This window comes from Notamacropus eugenii, chromosome 1 (genome assembly GCF_028372415.1).
Source record: "Notamacropus eugenii isolate mMacEug1 chromosome 1, mMacEug1.pri_v2, whole genome shotgun sequence".
Classification (NCBI taxonomy): Eukaryota; Metazoa; Chordata; class Mammalia; order Diprotodontia; family Macropodidae; genus Notamacropus; species Notamacropus eugenii.
In genome coordinates this window covers 37,797,161-37,816,780 of record NC_092872.1, presented here as the reverse complement: position 1 = coordinate 37,816,780, position 19,620 = coordinate 37,797,161, and the positions used below count along the sequence as shown (strand labels likewise).

General features: G+C 34.4%; 1 protein-coding gene across 22 annotated transcripts in view; it reads left to right on the top strand.

Annotated features, from left to right (window-relative positions):
• The window catches only part of KDM4C (lysine demethylase 4C), a 544,029-nt gene that overhangs the window by 151,133 nt on the left and 373,276 nt on the right, over nt 1–19,620 (top strand). For all 22 annotated transcript variants that reach the window (XM_072596853.1, XM_072596740.1, XM_072596750.1 and 19 more), the window contains one exon: nt 13,798–13,991. In XM_072596853.1, the coding sequence (XP_072452954.1) occupies nt 13,798–13,991 (194 nt within the window). The remainder of the gene's footprint in view (nt 1–13,797; nt 13,992–19,620) is intronic.

The window sequence follows — 19,620 nt, the reverse complement described above, 5'->3', positions numbered from 1 at the left end:
ATATTGAATTGCTTGCCTTCCAAAGGGAAGGGGTGGGGAGGGAGGGAGGTAAGGAAGTTGGAACTCAAAGTGTTAGGATCAGCTGTAATGTTCTTACCACTAGGAAATAAGAAATACAGGTTAAGGGGTAAAGAAAGCTATCTGGCCCTACAGGACAAAAGAGAAGATGGAGACAAGGGCAGAGAGGGAGGATAGAAGAGAGAGCAGATTGGTCACAGGGGCAATTAGAATGCTTGGGTTTGGGGGGGAGGGGATAAAAGGGGAGAAAATTTGTAACCCAAAATTTTGTGAAAATAAATGTCAAAAGTTAAATAATAAAAAAAAAAGAAACAATGAAATAAAACAAAGCCAAAAGAATGAAAACATAGAAAAAAATGTGAAATATCTCATTGGAAAAAACAACTGACCTGGCAAATAGATCAAGGAAAGTTAATTTAAGAATGATTAGCATACTTGAAAGCCAATCTCAAGAAAAAAGCCTAGACATCATATTTTAAGAAATTATTAAGGAATACTGCTCCAGTGTTTTAGATCCAGAGGGTAAAACAGAAATTGAAGGAATCCACCAATCACCTCTTAAGAGAGATTCCCAAAGGGAGGGAATATTGTAGCCAAGTTTCAGAGCTCCCAGGTCAAGGAGAAAGTATTGCATACAGCCAGAAAGAAACTGTTCAAATACCACGGAGCCACAGTGAGGAAGTCACATGATTTAGCAACTTCCATATTAAAGGAGTAGAGGGCCTGGAATATGATAGAAGGCAAAGGAGCTAGGATTGCAATCAAGAATAATCTGCCTAACAAGTCATTACTTAATTGACAAATGGGCAAACCCAGTGCAACCAAGATTAAGAGGGAAGCAGAAAACTGGGAAAGAATTTTTGTAACTAGTGTCTGTGATAAAGACTTTATTTCTAAAATATATAGAGAACTGAGTCAAATGTACAAGAGTATAAATCATTCCCAATCAATAAATGGTCAAAGGGCATGAACAGGCTGTTTTCAGATGAAGAAATTAAAACTATCTATAGTCATATGAAAAAATGCTCTAAATCTCTGTTGATTAGAGAAATGCAAATCAAAACAACTCTGAGGTACTGCATCACATTATCAAATTGGCTAACATGACAAAACCAGAAAATTATAAATGCTGGAGAAGATGTGAGAAAATTGAATGCTCTGGTGGTGGACTTGGGAACTGATCCCAACCATTCTGGAAAGCAATTTGGAACTATGCCCAAAGGCCTATAAAAATATGCATACTCTGTGACTCAGCAGTACCACTTCTAGGTCTTTATCTCAAAGAGATCATAAACATGGGAAAAGGACCTCCATGTACAAAACTATTTATAGTAGCTCTTTTTGTGGTGACCAAGAATTGGAAATTGAGGGGATGCCCGTCATTTGGGGAATAGCTGAACAAGTTGTGGTATATGAATGTAGTTTCTTATGTTCCATAAGAAATGATGAGCAGGTAGACTTCAGAAAAACCTGGGAAGACTTACTGATGCTGAACGAAGTGAGCAGAACCAGGAGAATATTATGTACAGGAACAGCCACAATGTGTGATGACTCACTTTGATAGACTTACCTCTTTTTATTAATGCTAGGGTTCAAGACAACTCCAAAGTACTCAGTGATGGAAAATGCAGTTCCTATCCAGAAAAAGAATTGCAGATTGAATCATTGTTTTTGCTCTCTTTTTTCCCATTTTTTCTTTCTTCTTTCTTGTGGTTTCTCCCATTGGTTCTAATTCTTCTTTGCAACATGACTAATGTGAAAGTGCATTCAATATGAATGTATATGTTGAGTCTTTATCAAATTATGTGCCATCGTGGGGTGTGGGGAGGAGGGGAGAGATGGGTAGAAATTTTGGAACTCAATATCTTAAGGAAGTGAATGTTGAAAACTAAAAATAAATAAATTAAAAAAGGAATAATCTACCTAATATAATATATAGCTGCCCAAATCCACAGTTAGTAGTAATTATTGTGAATCTGAATGGGATGAATTCACCCATGAAATGGAGTAAATTGCAGAATGGCTTAGAAAGCAGAACCTAATAATATATTGTTTCTAGGAGACACACTTGAAACAGAGAGACATATACAGAATTAAAATAAGACACTGTAACAGAGTTGAATATGCTTTTGATAACCTAAAAAAAAAAGGATAGCAATCATGATCTCTCAGACAAAGCAAAAGCAAAAATAGACTTAATTGGGAAGAATAACCAGAGAAATTACATTTTGCTTAAAGGTACCATAGGCAATGAAGTTTTTTTACAGCAAGTTACTCTAATAAAGGCCTTGTTTCCCAAATATATGCCAAGTATAGAACTGAGTCAGATTTATAAAAATAGAAGCGATTCTTCAGTTGATAAATGGTCAAGGGATATAAATAGTTTAAAGAAGAAGAAATCAAAGCTTTCTTTAGACATTAAAAAAATGGTCTAAATCATTGTTGATTAGAGAAAGGCAAATTAAAATGACCACCTGACCCCCATCAGAAATGAGAAATACTGAAATGGATGAGGGAAAATCGGTACTCTGACGAGCTGTTTATGGATTGTGACTGGTGCAACCATTCTGGAGAAGAGTTTGATACTGTACTCAATGTTCTATAAAATTGTTCATACTCTCTGGCCCAGCAATACCACCAAAGAGAAAGAGAAAGGAAAAGGACCTATACGTACACACATATTTGCAGCAGCTCTTTTTGTGATAGCTGAGAATTAGGAATTTGAGGAGATGCTTCTCAGTTGGGGAGTAGCTAAACAAATTCGTAGATTATGATTTTGATGGAATATATTTGTGCTGTGGGAAGTGATGGGGGGTTGTTTCAGAAAAGCATATGCACACCTATATGAACAAAGTGAAGTGAGCAGAACTGGGAGATCATTGTCCAATTGCAGTGATATATTAATGATGTTTAACTGTGAAAGACAACTTCTCTGATCAGTCCAATGATCCAAGCCATTTCCAAAGGACTCATGATGAAAAAATGTTATCCATCTCCCAAAAAAGAACTGTTGAACTCTGAGTGCAAATCAAAGTATAATTTTCTCACTTTATTTTTTCTTGTTTTTTGGGGGGGCATTATATGAGTAATATGGAAATATATTATGCACGACTTCACATGTATAATTTCCATCATATTTCTTGCCTTGCTAGATGGGTGAGGGATAGAGGAGAGGGAAAGCATTTGGAATGCAAAATGAAGAAAATGCCAATAGTAAATACATTCTAAAAAAAGGTGTGTATTGGGTGTTCAATTTGAGATGTCTACTAGGCAAGACTGGAGATCAGAGAGTTTAGGGTTGGATAAATTGAGGAGAATAATCACTGCAGACATGATAATTGAACAACTGGTTGTTAATGAGATCAGCAAATGGAATACTGTAGAAGAGATAAGCATTCAAAATAGAGCCCTGTAGGATACATGTGATTAGTTGGAGTGACTTGGATGATGACCCAGCAGTGAAGATTGAGGAGTGGTTAGATAGACAGAAGAACCAGGAGACTGGAGTTTTAAAAACCTGGAGAGAAGATGGTATCAAGAAGAGAGTTACGAGGATTAAAAAAAAAGGCCACAGGTTTTGGCAATGAAATCATTGGTAACTTCGGAGAGAGCAGTTTGGGTGAAATGATGAGGAAAAGACTGAGAAGAGAGAGATGGGGCGCACCTGATTATTCAGTCCTTCTTCCAGCAGTGTTGCTGTTGCTGTATACAACCTTCTCCTGGCCCTACTCTTTTTACTCTTCATTATTTCATGCAGGTCTTTATATCTTTTTCTAAAACTAACCAGCTCATCATTTCTTACAGCATGGTAGTACTCCATCACATTCTTATACCATAACTTGTTTAGTCCTTCCCAAGTGGATGGGCATGCCCTCAGTTTCCAATTCTTTGACACCACTAAGAGTTTAAGAGATTAAAAAAAAAAGAATCTGGATTTATTTTAAGTAAAATTTAAGTTAAAAAATTTAAGCAAATTTCTCTGAAAATTCTATATTTTCAATCATTTTTCTTTTTAGAGTTTATAACATAATTTAACTGTAAATAGGAGAAGAGTGTCACATAGCAATGCTGTTTTTACATCCTGTATCCCAAGGTTGCTGTTACTGATGTCCCATCTTAGATTTGGATAGTTTAGAAGTTCTCTCAGTAGATTTTGTAGAAAGAGCCTTAGAGGAAAGTGTTTATTGCATGGCCTGTTAGGAGACTGATAGAATACTATTGTAATTAACGTTAAGGTAGCAAAATGAATTTCTTATGGTCTTCCTTTGAGGTAAACAAATCATCAGCCTTTAAAAATGATCTCTATAAGAGTTCTTATTTGTTGAAAACTGCAGTTTTCTTTGTGTATCTGAGAAAAGCAAGACTCAACTATACCAATGTGCAATTGATTGAAATCTTGAATGTAAACCTTGAAAGTAAAACCTTTTTCCTTTACATGGTCCTCAGGCCTTATGTGTGGAACTTATGCAAAGGCCAATAACAGCCATCTGAACTAGTGACATCAGTTAAAGTAAACTCTAAGGCATTGACAAATTAGTGAAGATTTGCCAAGTTAGTGAAGATTGGATAAATGACCTTTCATTTAACCTGCTTCACTGTAGCTCAGAAAGGAAATAACTTTGCTGTGCCTTGGTAAAGGCCACAGATAATTAGGCGGGTAGAAATGTCTGAAAATCATGAGAAATGAGCTTTCCTGACATTCTCATACCATAAAACCAACCTAAGAAAAGGTTAATTTAGCCTTAAAATACATTTGTTTTTAATACAGAAAAGTAATGTTCTAATGTGCACTCATGTCATATAAGATATTGAGTTACTTTAAAAATTTTAAAATTTATAGTAGGTTTAGCATAGAAAGAAAGGATAATGTGCAGTGTTTTTTGTTTGCCCATTTAATTTTCAAAATTTTTACATTTTTGAATTTCATTTAATGAACTCAATCAATATTTTCAAATACAAAGTAGAATGGAAAATTTTGTGAAAATGCGAATGTCTATGTGTAACTTGATTTTTAAAAATTAAGTATATAGTAAATTCAGTGTTACGCTCATAAAGCCTGCCTGCCTTCCTGCCTTCCTTCCTTCCTTCCATTTTTGCTAATCTAGGAATAAGGTAGAGCCCTTAGAGTTGTTTTATTTTGCATTTTTCTCATTGCTAGTGATTTGTAGACAATTGTATATGTTTGTTGATTGCTTTTTTTTTCTTACTGAAAACTGCCTTTTTATATCCATTGATCATTATTTGGGAAATGACTTACTATTGTGTACTTGAAGCAGTTTCCTATATAAATTACATATCAGAACTTTATTAGAGAAACTTGTTTCAAAGATTTTTTTCCCATTTGTTTTCCTTCTAATTTCAATTGCATTGATTTTATTTGTGCAAAAGCTTTTCAATTATATTTAAGTAAAATTTTTCATTTTATCTCCTGCGTTCTCCTTGGTCCCTTATTTGGTCAAGGTTAAGGTTGCGAATGGTAATTTCTTCTTCCCTCCTTTTATTTATTTATGGTGAGACCTTTTATATCTCAGTTATGTATCTATTTAGAGTTTATTATAGCATGTAGTGTGTCGTATTGCTGCAAATCTAATATCTGTCAGCCTTTCTCATTTTCACAGCAGTTTTTGTCAGATAGTGAGTCCTTAGCTCCATAGTTGAAATCATTGAGTTTATTGAACACTATAGTATTGTGTTTATTTCCTTTTGAATCATGTGTACCTAATCTGCTTCACCATTCAATTTGCCTATTTTTAATGAGGACAAAATTATTATTACTTAGTCATGCAGTTTGAGATATGGCACTTGTAGGCTCCTTACTTTCCCACCTTTCCTCCCATTATTTCTTTTGGATTCTTGTTCTTTTGTTCTTTCAGATCAATTGTTGTTTGTTTCTAGCTGTCTAAAGTAGCCTTTTGGAAGTTAGGTGTCGTAGTAGTGTGTATATTGATTTAGTATTGTTATTTTTTATTATGTTGACACTATCCACAAGTAATTTGTATCTTCAGTTATTTAAGTGTGTTTCTGTATGGTATTTTGTAAATTGTATTCACAAACTTTCTGTATGTCTTCTTAGGTGAATTCCCTAATATTTTAATAAATTCTTCAGTTATTTTGAATAGAATTTTTCTTCCTATTTCTATCAGCTATTTTTTTGTTGGTTTCATATAGAAAGGCTGATATTTTAATTTTGACTTACATCTTGCTACTTTGCTGAAGTTATTGTTTCAATTAAATTTTTTTAGCTTTATATGTAGGATTTTCTAAGTAGACCATCAATAATATGATGGAAAAAGTGATAATTTTCTTTCCTTTTTGTCTATGTTTATTAAACCTTCAATTTCCCTGTACCTGTTTTATTGCTATAGCCATCATAATTGCATGTATATCAAGTAAAAATAGTGATAACGAACATTCTTGTTTTACTTTTAATCCATAGAAAAGATATCAAGTGTTTCTCCATTTTGTAGAAGGCTTACTCTTGGGGTTAAGGGTGGTGGGGGAATGAACAAACATTTATTAAGCATCTACTATGTGCCAGAGAGTTAAGCTCTTTAAAAATTTTACCTTTTTTTAGGGGGAAGGTGAGAAGGAATGAGTGATCCTTACTCTCACTGGATTTGGCTTAAGGAAGGAATAACATACACATTCAGTTAGGTATCTTACCCTATAGGAAAGTAGGGGGGAAAGAGGATAAGAGGGTGGGGGTGATAGAAGGGAGGGCAGATTGGGGAAGGTGGTAGTCAGAAGCAAATACTTTTGAAAAGGGACAGGGTGAAAGGAGAAAATAGAATAATTAGGGGGTGGTATAGGATGGAGGGAAATACATTTAATCTTTCACAGCATGACTATTATGGAAGTGTTTTGCATAACTACACCTGTATAACCTATATTGAATTGCTTGCCTTCTTCGTGAGGGTGCATGGGGAAGGAAGAAGGGAGAGAATTTGGAACTCAAAAGTTTGAAAAACAAATGTTAGAAAATTGTCTTTACATGCAGCTGGGAAATAAGATATATAGGCAGTGGGGTATAGAAATCTATCTTGCCTTTCAAGAAAGTAAAGGGGAAGGGGATAAATGGGAGGGTAGACTGGGGGAAGGGGTTAACAGAATGCTTGCCATTTTGGGGTGGGGGGAGGGGAAAGATGGGGAACAAATTTGGAACTCAAAATTTTGTGGAAATGAACATTGAAAACTAAAAATAAATAAATTTTTAAAAATCTAACCTTTTTTGATTCTCACAAAACTCTGAAAAGTATGTGCTCTTTTACATGGAGGAAGCTGAGGCAAACAGAGGTCTAGTGACTTGCCCAGGTTACATATCTAGGAAATGTCTGAGTCCTGATTTAAACTCAAGTCTTTTTGACTCCAGACCCCCCCCCCCCCCCCCCCCAATATATACATAAGTTCAGTTGTGTATGGAATTGTAACTTACCCAGTAGGGAAGGGGATAAGAGAAAGGGTGGTGGTGGTGATAAAAAGAGAGGGTAGATTAAGGGAGGCAGTGGTTAGAAGCAAAAGACTTGAGGAGAGAAGAAGAAACAGAAGAAAATGGGATAGAGGTGAAAAGACCATTAGTAATCATAGCTCTGAAAAGAAGTAGAATGAGCTGACCCATAAAAGAGAAGCAGAAAATAGAATGGATTAGAAGCTAAAATCTAACAATGTGTTTATAGGAGACAAACTTGAAACAGAAAAACATACACAGAATTAAAATAAGAGAATGGAGCAGATTGGATATGCTTCAGCTAACCTAAAAAAAGTAGGAATAACAATCATGATTTCAGAGAAAGCAAAAGCAAAAATAAACCTAATTAAGAGGAATGATAAGGGAAATTAAATTTTGCTTAAAGGTATCATAGGTAATGAAGTCATGAATTTTTTCTTATGGCAAGTTACTCTGATAAAAATCTGATTTCTCAAATATAAACTGAGTATAAAACAGAGTCAAATTTATAGAAACCCAAACCATTCCCCAATTGATAAATGATCAAAGATATAAATAGGCATTTTTCAGACCAAGAATTTGTATGAAAAAATGCTCTAATTTGCTATTATTAAGAGAAAGGGAAATTAAATTGATTAGAGAAAGGGAAATTAAAACAACTCTGTGGTACCACCTCACATATATCACAAATGTTAAATGCTGGAGGGGATAAAGGAAAAATAAGGACACTTATTTATTATATTATTTATTATACCTGTCTGTGAATTGTGAACTGATACAGCCATTCTGAAGAACAATTTGGAACTAGGCATACCTTTGACCCAGCAATACCACTTCAGGGTCTGTATCTTGAAAGAGAGCAAAGAGAAAGGAAAAGGAGCTATAAATACAAAAGTATTTATTGCATCTCTTTGTGGTGGCAAAGAATTAGAAATTGAGGGAATGCTCATCAATTGGGAAATGACTCAACAAATTGTGGCATATGTTTTTGATGGAGTGCTGTTGTGCTGTGGGAAATGATGAGGGGCATGGTTTTGGAAAAAAATGTGTGAAGATCTATGTGAACTGATTCAAAGTGGAGTGAGAAGAACTGGAGAACCATGGTGAACAGTTAAAGCAATGTTGTCATGATACTCAACTGTGAAAGATTTGGCTCTTCTTATCAATGTAATGGTCCAAGACAATTCCCTAGGATTCATTAAAAAAAATTGCTATTCATTTTCAGTGAGAAAACTGATGAACTCTTGAGTGCGAATTGTAGTATAATTTTCTCACTTTATTTTTCTAGCCTTTTATGACTAGTATGGAAATATGTTTTGTATGATTTCACGTGTAAAAGTTTATATTAAGCAATTTGACATCACATCTAAAAAAACATTAGAATTTTCAGGCAGGTAGAAGTAGAATTGTAAATATATTTAATTGGAAGTCATTGAGGCCGCCATGAAAATCTAGTGTTCCCCAAGCAGAACTAGAAACTTTTGGTACAGCATCGTATGGTAGTGTGCATTCTTAGCTGGTGCAAAGAATGATCACTTATTTGACAAGCATTTAAGAAGTACCTTCTTTGTGCCAGCCTCTGTCATAGGTGCTGGGCTAAAAAATATGAAGAACAAAAAATCCCTACTTGAAACATGCTCATATTCTGGTAGGGGAGAGAAGTACATGTGTATGTAAGTGTACATGTCTACATATTTATATACATGTAGATCTGGACTAAATGAATATGTAATAATTGCAAATAATGATGAAGTAGGAACAACAAGACTTGGCAATTAGTTTTATATGTGAGAGTGAGGTAGAGTGAGAAGCTGATAATGCCCAAATTGTCCTGGTGATTCTTTTGATAGAAATAGTGGTTTGGATGAGGAGTCTGTTTTCGTGGATTGATAATAAATTCTGTTTTTGGCATGTTAAGTTTGAACTGTCTCTAGGACATCCAAGTGAAATGTGGATAGTTCATTATGTGGGACTGCAACTCGGGAGAGTATGCATTTCTGAGTCATCTGCATAGAAGTGATAATTAAACCAATGGAAAGATATGAGGTTCTTAAGAGAGAAGATCAATAAGGCACTGATAAGTGAAGTGAATTTTTCTTTTTGAGAATCTCATAGACAATATGTATTTGAGCCATACTTTGATTTTAGTTTTTCTTGACTCCAAGGTCAATTTTCTATCTCCATGCCATGATGCATCTTTTTATAATCATTAACTCACTTCATATGAATCTCAGTTTTGCTATTTGCTACTTTTTGTCCTCATGGAAGTAGATAAGTTAGGCTTCATTTTTCTTACCTATAAAACAAAAGGTTTTGATTTGGCATTTCATCTCTAGGATATCTTCCAGCCCTATCAATCATTAAGTCATTCAATCTTTCAATCATTCAATCAATCATTCAATCAACATTTATTCAGTACCTACCATGTGTCAGCTACCATGAGCTAAGTTCCCAAATCTTAACATCCCATTTTGACTTAATTATTATTTGAATTTCACATAGAAAAAAAAACAGATTTAGGAAATCATCTAGTGCTGCTCTCTAAAAGTTACAGTAGCTAGAAATAGAGCTACAATTTTTCCTAAAACTGATGAATCTTGGAGAGAATAGCTCATGACTATAGTTGCAAGAACCTTTTAAAAGCCATCTAGTTTAAAGATGGTCCCTATAATAAGACTCTCATTTATTATTGTAGAATCATGGTTACAGTAATGTCTTTTAAATAGAATCCTGTTATTAGAATGTATAACTCTTGAGGTGTGATTGGATTAGAGTTAGGAAATTGCATCACCCGATATAGAATGAAATAATTATTTTTAGATAATTTGATTGAATAACTTTGATCACTAATACATGTTTACTTAGCTTTGCGGTTCATCATTAGAATAATATTACTTTGACCTTTTTCCAAGTCATTGGTATTTTTAAATTTTAGATTTAAGTTACTGATTGATCAGGCAGTCAAAGGGATTCTGGAATTAAATTATCTGGTCTAACCCTTTCAGATAACTTTCCTTAGGCTAGACTTCATTAATTAACTACTTCATCAATAAGTGCCCTTAGAGCTGAGATATTATTCATACATTTATTCATTTTTACACAATATTTTATTTTTTCCCAATTACATGTTAAAACAATTTTTTAACACTTAAAAAATGTTGTAAGTTCAGAATTCTGTCCCTCCTTTCCTCCCCTGAGATGATAAGAAGTGCAATATAGGTTATACATGTCTGAGGCATTATTTAAAGTACTAATCCTCACTAAGACAAGTTTTAAAAGCTTTCATTATGTCTGTGGAAATTCACCACTTTTCAGCAGTTAGTCTAGCCAAATAGTTATCCTTGACCTTTTTAGTAACTTGAAAATTGCTATAAATTTGTCTTCATCTAGGAATGCTTTATATTGGTCAAGTCTGATCTGAAGAGATTATCTTTTGTCTCATTTTATAGAAGTGCTTGCACTCAGACTTTCCAGTTTAGTAAAAGACAATTATAAATCCAAAATTGTTTTGTTCTTGCCCTAAAGTGTTTTTTTTCCATTATATAGTGTATTGTTAATGTAAGGCTAATGGTGGGTGGAGGGAAGAGTTAAAGATCTTTCCCATCTATTAATAGGCCTCAGTACCTTTTTGTTAATTTATGTTGAAGCCTGGGTCAGAGGGTCCTGCCCTCCAGCTCTGAGGTGAGGTGTTACTCTGGGGCTTGCTCACTGGAAGTGTTTGTTTGGCCAGAGGAGACTCTGGGCAGCCACTCAGGAGCCCCCTGGCTTTGAAAACCCAGATGTTGGTGCTTCTCTCTGGTAATAGGTAGTTGCATAAGTCTTTAGATCTGTGATGTATGTATTGCTTCTGATCAGACAACCGGAAGCCCTGTCTGTTGGTCTTTATTTCTCTGCTTGTATTTTCTCTGTTGTTGAATATAATTAAAGTAAATTCTCCCCCCAAAAGCTGCTTCTGTTTAAGAAAAGCAGATCTGAGAACCTGTGCATCAGGCCCTCTGGTGTGTGCTGGGGTCCTTGTTGTTATATATAGTCATAAGAAAGCATCTTGTGATTGCTCAGCATTCTTCCTCCTCACCTGCTAGATTGGGTTGTTCTTCCTGGACTCATTTTCGTTAAATTAGGCTGAATTTTTTTGGAGAACACTTATCATTTGTAAATTTTTCACCAGTTCTAATGAATTACTTTTGTCAGTACCAAGGATAAGCCAGATTATGAGTTGCATGAAGATGAAGACTGCCTTTGTTTTCTTTGTAGCCCTGTAATAAGCATAGTGTTCTAAACATTCAGTCCTTATTTGATTCCTGGATGTAAATGTAAGAATTTCTGGTCATTTTTTTTCTTATGATAATTATTTAATAGATATTTTAAAAATGACAATAAAGCTCATACTTTGACAAATGGTAGTAATTAGTCTAATTACAACAAAAATCTTTAAATAAAATAAATCTGATCTGTTATCTATATAAGCACAGCACTATCCTCTTATGGCACCAAGAGGACCAAGTTTTAAATTCAGCAAGTAAAATTTTTTAGCTTAGCAAAAATCCCCCATTTCTACAAAACTTTTTTCGAAAACTTAAATAAAAAATGAGATTAAATCTTTTATTTACTTACAGATGAATATCCTGTGAATCAAAAGGTATGAGGAAGGTTCATTTTATATGAGCCCCCAAGGTAGTTTTTAGGTATTTCCTTCTACTTAGTCATTAAATTGAAAGGTTTAAACATTGTCAGTATAAATACGAGATAAACATGATGTATGTTTGCAGAGCCGCAAATGGCTACTTAATTTTTTTCTGCAAAGGAGATAATGTAATTGAAAAAGCTGATTAAAGATTTAATCCTTGCTACCCAAAACAGAAATATATTATTGTGCAGTACTACTTTATCTCTGAAAAGTCACAAATAACAGCCCCTGCCTTCAGGATAGCTACTTGAGCAAAAATAAAGAGAATATTGTGAAAAGTTTTGGCCATCTTTTTAAACATCCTGAGGTTTTTCTGCTCAAAAAAAAAAAAATGATTTTCATTATACAGTTTACTTACAATTTATCTCATTAAAACAAGTGTTAATTTATTATATGCAAAAGCCGTATTACAAAGCCCCAGTTGATTTCAGTTTTCCACAGGTTATTGGCAGTAGTCTTATCTTCCGTTTGGAACATCATTTACGAAGCTGTCCATTGAAGCCCTCCTTGGGATGAACCACCAGCAGATAACTGTTTTTGCATTTTTTTCCTTTCTCTTCTTTTTCTCTTCTACAGAATAGATCTAAAATTCCTTGAGATGAAGACTCCCTATGTCTTCTTTCTGAAGTTTCTGCAAATTTTAATCTTCTGTGTCTGGTGGGTTCTGGGGCCCATCTCCCAGACAGGGCAGGCCCAGCCCCATGTCTACTGCATGTAGAATTGATATTTATTGTAGTGACAAGTCAGTGTCTGTAGAATTTCTAAGAATGTGTGTATACTATGGGCAAAAAAAGTGAATTTGGGATTTCTGGGTGAAGGAAGAGGGATGGAAGGTCAAATGTGTTTTTAGATATGGCAGGCTGCTGATGTCAAACATGACTTGAAACTGGCTTTTAGAAATTGTGTGCCAAGGTTATAATCATGAAAACTGTACGTAGAAGTTGGATTAACAGTCACAGAATCTCAGAATTATAAGGGATTCTGTAGGTCACCTAGTCCATTTGAAATAAGAATCCACTCTATCGCATCTCCAACAAGTGGTCATCCAACCTCTATATGAAGTGAGAGGAAACTACTTCTTAAATATATTAATATTTTTGGACAACTGTTAAAATAATTTTCCTTTGACAGGTACATGATTCTAACTTTTTCTCACTGGTCCTCTGCTCATAGGGGTCAGTCAGAACAAGTTTAATACCTTATTTATGTACCTTAAGAAAGTCATGGCACCTTTTTCCCCTTCTCTTTACTTCTCCAGAGGTCTTCTTGAGGTTAAACATCCCTGGCTCTGTGAATTGATCTTTATACTACATAGTCTTCTAGTAGCTCTCCCTTGGACATGCTGCTATTGACCAGTGTCATTTTTGTGATCATTAAACAGTTGCTTAAAAAATTCTGCTTAATCTGTACTAAATATAGTATTTTAACTTTTTTTTTACCATTCTGAATCAGGCAGCCACTAGCTAAAAAACATCCAGTCACCGAGGCCTTTACATGTTACTAATCTTAGGTTCATCATGATCAGTTTGTGTACATAGGTTCTGAATTATTATTCTATCAACAGATTTGAATATGAGTTATAAGTTTCCTAGATTCTGTTTTATATTTAATAGATTATTGATATGTTTCATTTCCCCTTTGTTTCTAGGGTGTGGATGAGTGGAACATAGCTCACTTGAACACCATATTGGACGTTGTTGGAGAAGAGTGTGGCATTTCTATTGAGGGCGTGAATACCCCCTATCTCTACTTTGGCATGTGGAAAACTACATTTGCATGGCACACTGAGGATATGGATCTGTACAGCATTAATTATCTTCACTTTGGAGAGCCCAAGTCTTGGCAAGTTACATATTTATTTATTATAATGATGAAGTTCATGATACCTCATATTAATTATACCATGCTTTAAGGTTTTCAAAATGCTTTACCTATGTTAACTCACTTAATCCTTCAAAAACCTTGGGAGAAGCAGGTGCTGTTATGATGTCCATTTTAGAGATAAGGAAACTGAAGCCTAGGGAGGTGAAGTGACTTGCTCAGGGTCACATAGCTGGTAAGAGTCTGAGGCAGGATTCAAACCTCAGGTCCTCCTTACTCCAAGTATTAATAAGTCTGTGTGTGTGTGTGTGTGTGTGTGTGTGTGTGTGTGTGTGTGTGTGTGTGTACACACATGCATGAGTGTGTGCATGTCTGTTAAAATGAAAAGAATGCATTATCTTTTTGAGTTTTGCAGTGTTTATTTTCACATTTGTGTTCATTGTAAATGAAAATAGTGCATTTTCTTTTTCTTTTGTGAGTTTGGTGTAGTGTTTATATTTGTGTTCATTGTGAACAAGTCTTTATTACACTTGTCAATCTTTGCATGTACACTCTTAGGGCAAATTGAACTCAGATTATAAAGACAGTAAATAATGACTGGGAAAATGAAAACTTATGATAATATTTAAGTAAATTATTCTTTATATTGTAAGTAAGCCTGCTTAATAGAGTGCTGGACTTAGAGTCAGTAGATGTAGGTTCAAATTCTAGTTTTGATTCTTATATTTATTAGCTTTGTGACATTCAGTATGTAAACCTTAGAGCTCCAGTTTTTTCATTTGTTGTTGTAATCGCAGTGCCTGTTTTGAAGTATACCTAACTTTCTGCTTAACTCTGTTTTCTGGAAATTAATAGGTTAAATGAGATTTTTAAAATTGGAAAGGATCTAATATATTATCTCTCAGCCTAAAAAAGTTTGGCCTAAGGTCTGTGGAAATGAGGCATTGTGAGAATACATTAATGAGTTCAACAGACTTGGGGGAGAGAGATGATGAATGATTTTGTAGTTCTTTTAGCCCTGTTTGACTGGGAAACATTTGAAGTAAAGCTTAGCCTTTAGAAATTCTTTTGATTCTAAATTCACTTTGTTAAAAGGATTACTCTCATTTTTCTCAGCATTGATTTAGGGATTTCATTTAGCATCTTGCTACTTGCAAACTGCATTTTATTTTGCATTAGCTACAATGAATGCCAAAAAACATTTACTATCATTTTTATCATTTATAATCAGTCAGCTAAATGATGGAAAATGTTTTGTTAGCTTGATGATTATTATATGCTAATCTAGTTTTCAAGATTTCATTCACCTGTAGAACAACGCATAGATAAAAAAAATCGTATATGAAAATAACTTGACAGTCCAGAAAATGATGTTTCTGATGTCTGCATATGTAGTGCAGTTCTGTTCACCTTCTTACACAAGTCAAATATCTTTTTTTAAAATAAAATTTAAAATCAGTTGTCTTAGTTTTTCTAACACCCTCATTTCTCTCACATATTTCTTCTTAACAAGTTATTACTTATAATAAAGAATAAAAAGAGGAAAGAAGATCAGCAAAACTAAACAACTTATTAAAGAAGTCTGACTTCATATGCAGTGTGCTATACTCGTAGCTTCCCATTTCTGTAAAGAAGAGGGAAAATGTCTTCTCATTTCTTTTGTTTGGGGCCAAACTTGATCATAATTATATTACATTCAGTTCTGATTGTTTTATTTTATTTATCCATTTGCAGAGATTTATTTAAAGAACAAACCATACAGCTTTTTGCATCTTTAAAAATTTTTTAACATGCAGTATGTCCTTTTTTGCTGCAATCGCTTGCTGCCATTTTCTATGTTGTTTTAAGGTCATGTTTGCTTCTTGTATTAATTCATTAATTCTTCCCGTGCTCCTGCATTCATATTCATAATTTTTTCTTCTGTTAATTTATTTTAAAGAAATTCTGTATTTACCAAATACCAGATAAAATGTGCATTTACATATACATAGGAGAACAGAAAAAGAGAATTTTGCATGAAACTTTGGATCTCATATAGAACTTCCTTTTTAAAACAATAGATAAGGTGAATTCAGCATGTCATATTTAAAACTGTTCTATCTAATAGAAATTTTTGCTGGATTTCTTTTTCTTCTCTTTTTTTCTTTTTTTAAAAAGATGCTTTAGGGCCCCTCCTCCCTTTCTGTTTTTCTTTTTTTTCTTTCTATCCTATTTTTATCTCCCCTCTTCCACCTTGATTGAAATACAAAAAGAAAAACAAAGCCCCTATAGCCAGTATGCATAGTCAAGCAAAACAGATACCACCTTGATTATATCTGAAAATACATCTTTTTCTGCATCTTGACTTAGTCACGTTTTTGTCAGTTCATAGGTATGAGTCATCATCAGTCTTTTGGAATTGTGGTTAGTCATCACACCAAGCAGAATTGCTAAGTCATTTGGAGTTTTTCTTCATGATAATGTTGTTACTGTATAGACTGTTCTTTCTGTTGCAAGTTTCCCCAGGTTTCTCTGAAACCATCCCTTTGACCACTCAGTGCTACGATGCAATACTTGCTTTGCCTTTGTGAGACACAATCTGTGCAGCTGTTTGCTACTTGTTACTCCATTTGTTTCCAATCCTGTGCTACAACAGAAAGGGATGATATGAATATTTTTACAGACAGAGGAACTTTTCCTCTCTCTTTGATCTCTCTAGGTATGGGCCTAGGATGGTTATGCTGTGACAGAGGACATATGCAGCTTAGTGATTTTATGGCATGATTCCAGATTATTATTATTATTTTTTTACCAGTTTCACAGCTGTGTCAACAGTGCATTAATAAGCCTTTCTTCTTGCATTGTCTCCAACAATTCCTTTTTAATCCTCTGCCAGTCTGATGGGTGTAAGGTGGTAGCTCAGAGTTGTTTCAGTTTGCATTTCACTAATTATTAGTGATTTGGAGCATTTTTTAATATGGTTGTCTATTGCTTGGATTTTCTCCCTTGATAATTTGATTTTGGGGGAGTATTTACCATTTCTTGTAGTGAAATAATACACCATATTACAATCATGTTCTGTAGTGTATTGCTACTTCTCTGGAGATGGACATCTACTTCTTTAATACCACAAAAGTTCTGCTATAAATATTTTGGTATTTGTGGGGTCTTTTTTTTTTTCATCAGCTTCCTTGAGGAATATATCTAATAGTGAAATATCTGGGTTAGAAGCTATGAATAGTTGAATTGCTTCTTTCACATAATTGCAAACAGTTTTCCAGAATAGTTGGAACAATGAAAAGCTCTTCCGGTAGCTTCTCACTGCACTTGTCTTCTTGCAGCTTTTCTACTTTTCTGCCTGTTTGGTGAAATCTCAGAAATGTTTTATTTGCATTTCTCTTATTGTTAATGACTTGGATCAGTATTGCATGTGCTTGTTCATAGTTCACCATTTTTCTTAGGTCATGATTCTTTGCAGCTCTTCATTGTGCTTTACTACTAATAAGCTAGGCAGTTAGTGAGGCAGTGCTGGGCCTGGAGTCAGCAAGACTTGGTTTCAAATCCCAGTGACACTGGTGAGCTACATGACCCTGGGGGAGGCACTTAACTTCTGTCCGCCTCAGTTTCTTCACCTGTAAAACAAGGGTGATGGCAGCTTCCTTCACAGCTTGCTATGAAGGTCAGAATAGATATATTTGTAAAGCACTTTACAAGCCTGAAGGGGCTGTATAAATGCAAGCTCTGATTGATTTGGAGCCAAAGCTTTATTCTTGTTATTTTCTTTTGTTGCTTTGATATTTGCTTTATTCGTATGTCAAAGGTTATTTTGTTTAAAAGATTATAAACAATAAATAGCAAGAAAGATTAATATAATAAAACAAATTCTGATAAATTGAAGAGCATATTTTTAAAAATAAATTAATTTGTTTTTAGTTTTAGACATTCACTTCCATAAGTTTTACATTTTGTCCCCCTCCCTCCCCCCTCTTTCCCTAAGATAGCCTGCAATCTGATACAGGCTCTACACATACATTCCTGTTAAACATTTTCACATCAGTCATGTTGTATAGAAGGATTGGGAGAAACCATGAGAAATAAAAAACAAAACAGTAAAGAAAATAGTCTGCTTTGCTCTGCGTTCAGACATCTTAGTTCTTCTTCTGTATGTGGATGGCATTTTCCATCATGAGTCCTTTGGAATTGTTTTAGGTACTAAGTTTATCAGAATCAGTCATCGCAGACCGTGCCTATTACTGTGTGCAGTGTTCTCCTGATTCTGCTTCCTTCCTTCAGCATCAATTCATAAAAATCTTTGCTGGTTTTTCTGAAGTCTGCATGTTCATCATTTCTTCTAGCATAATAGTATTCCATTACGTTCATATAAAAGAGCAAAAATTGGAGAAGGCAAGAGATAAACTGCATTTGTGTAGTGATTGGCCAATTAGGGTTGAAATAAAATAATTAAATGTATTAACTTCAGTGAACCTCCCAACATTTTGCATCTTTAAAAAAACCTTTACTATGCAATCTGCTCTTTTTTTGCTGCAGTTACGTTTTAAAAATGATATGGTTTTGAGATTGCAGGATTTTGATACATTCTTTAATTTATTATGAAACTACACTTTTGTCACATTGGATATTGTATGTATTACTGACAGTTCATCTTTTCAAATCTAGCCCTGATAATATCCTGTTAATTTTCACTAGAACTGAGGTCAGCTGGATTTTTAGGACTTTGAAACATGTTAATCTATATCCTGAATAAATTTCTGAAGTATTTATGAAGTATTGTATAGTGGAAAATTCTGTGATACTATCCTAACTCCATTTGTCAATTTCTGTGGTTGTGGAACAACTTTATTTTTCATTACATTAATATATTTATCATAGTTCATCATTTCTTTAATGACAAAAAATTTCCAGGCCCATTGGAAATGGGGAAAATTTCCAGCATGTTGCTTTGCACTCTCCTAAAGGTATTTTAATCTTATAGGCTTATCTGGATTTCTTTTTTACCCTCAAATTTATTAATTTATTTGTTATTCAGTTTTTAGCAATCACTTCAATAAATTCCAAATTTTCTACGCCTCTCTCCCCAAGATGACATGCAATCTTATATGGGTTCTATACATACATTCCTATTAACACATATTTTCACATTAGTCATGTTGCATAGAAAAATTGAAACGAATGAGAGAGAAACCACAAGAAAAACAAAACAAAACAAAATGTAACAAAGGAGAAAAGTCACTTTATTCTGTGTTCCGACTCCATAGTTCTTTCTCTGGATGTGGATGGCATTTTGCATCATGAGTCCTTTGGGAATGTGTTAGGCCCTTACGTTTCTGTGAAGAGTAAAGTCTATCAAAATCAGTCATCAGACACTGTGGCTGTTTCTGTGTATAATATTCTGACTGGTTATTTCCCTCAGCATCAGTTCACATAAGTCTTCCAGGTTTTTCTAAAGTCCACCTGTTTGTCATTTCTTACAGCACAATAGTATTCTATTACTTTCACCTGTTAAAGCACTTATTTATTTATTTTAAGTTTTCAACATTGATTTCCACAAAATTTCCCCATCTCTGCCCTCCCCTCATCCCAAAACACCGTGCATTCTGATTACTCCTTCCCCAAATCTGCCCTGCCTTCTATCACACCCCTCCCTTCCCTT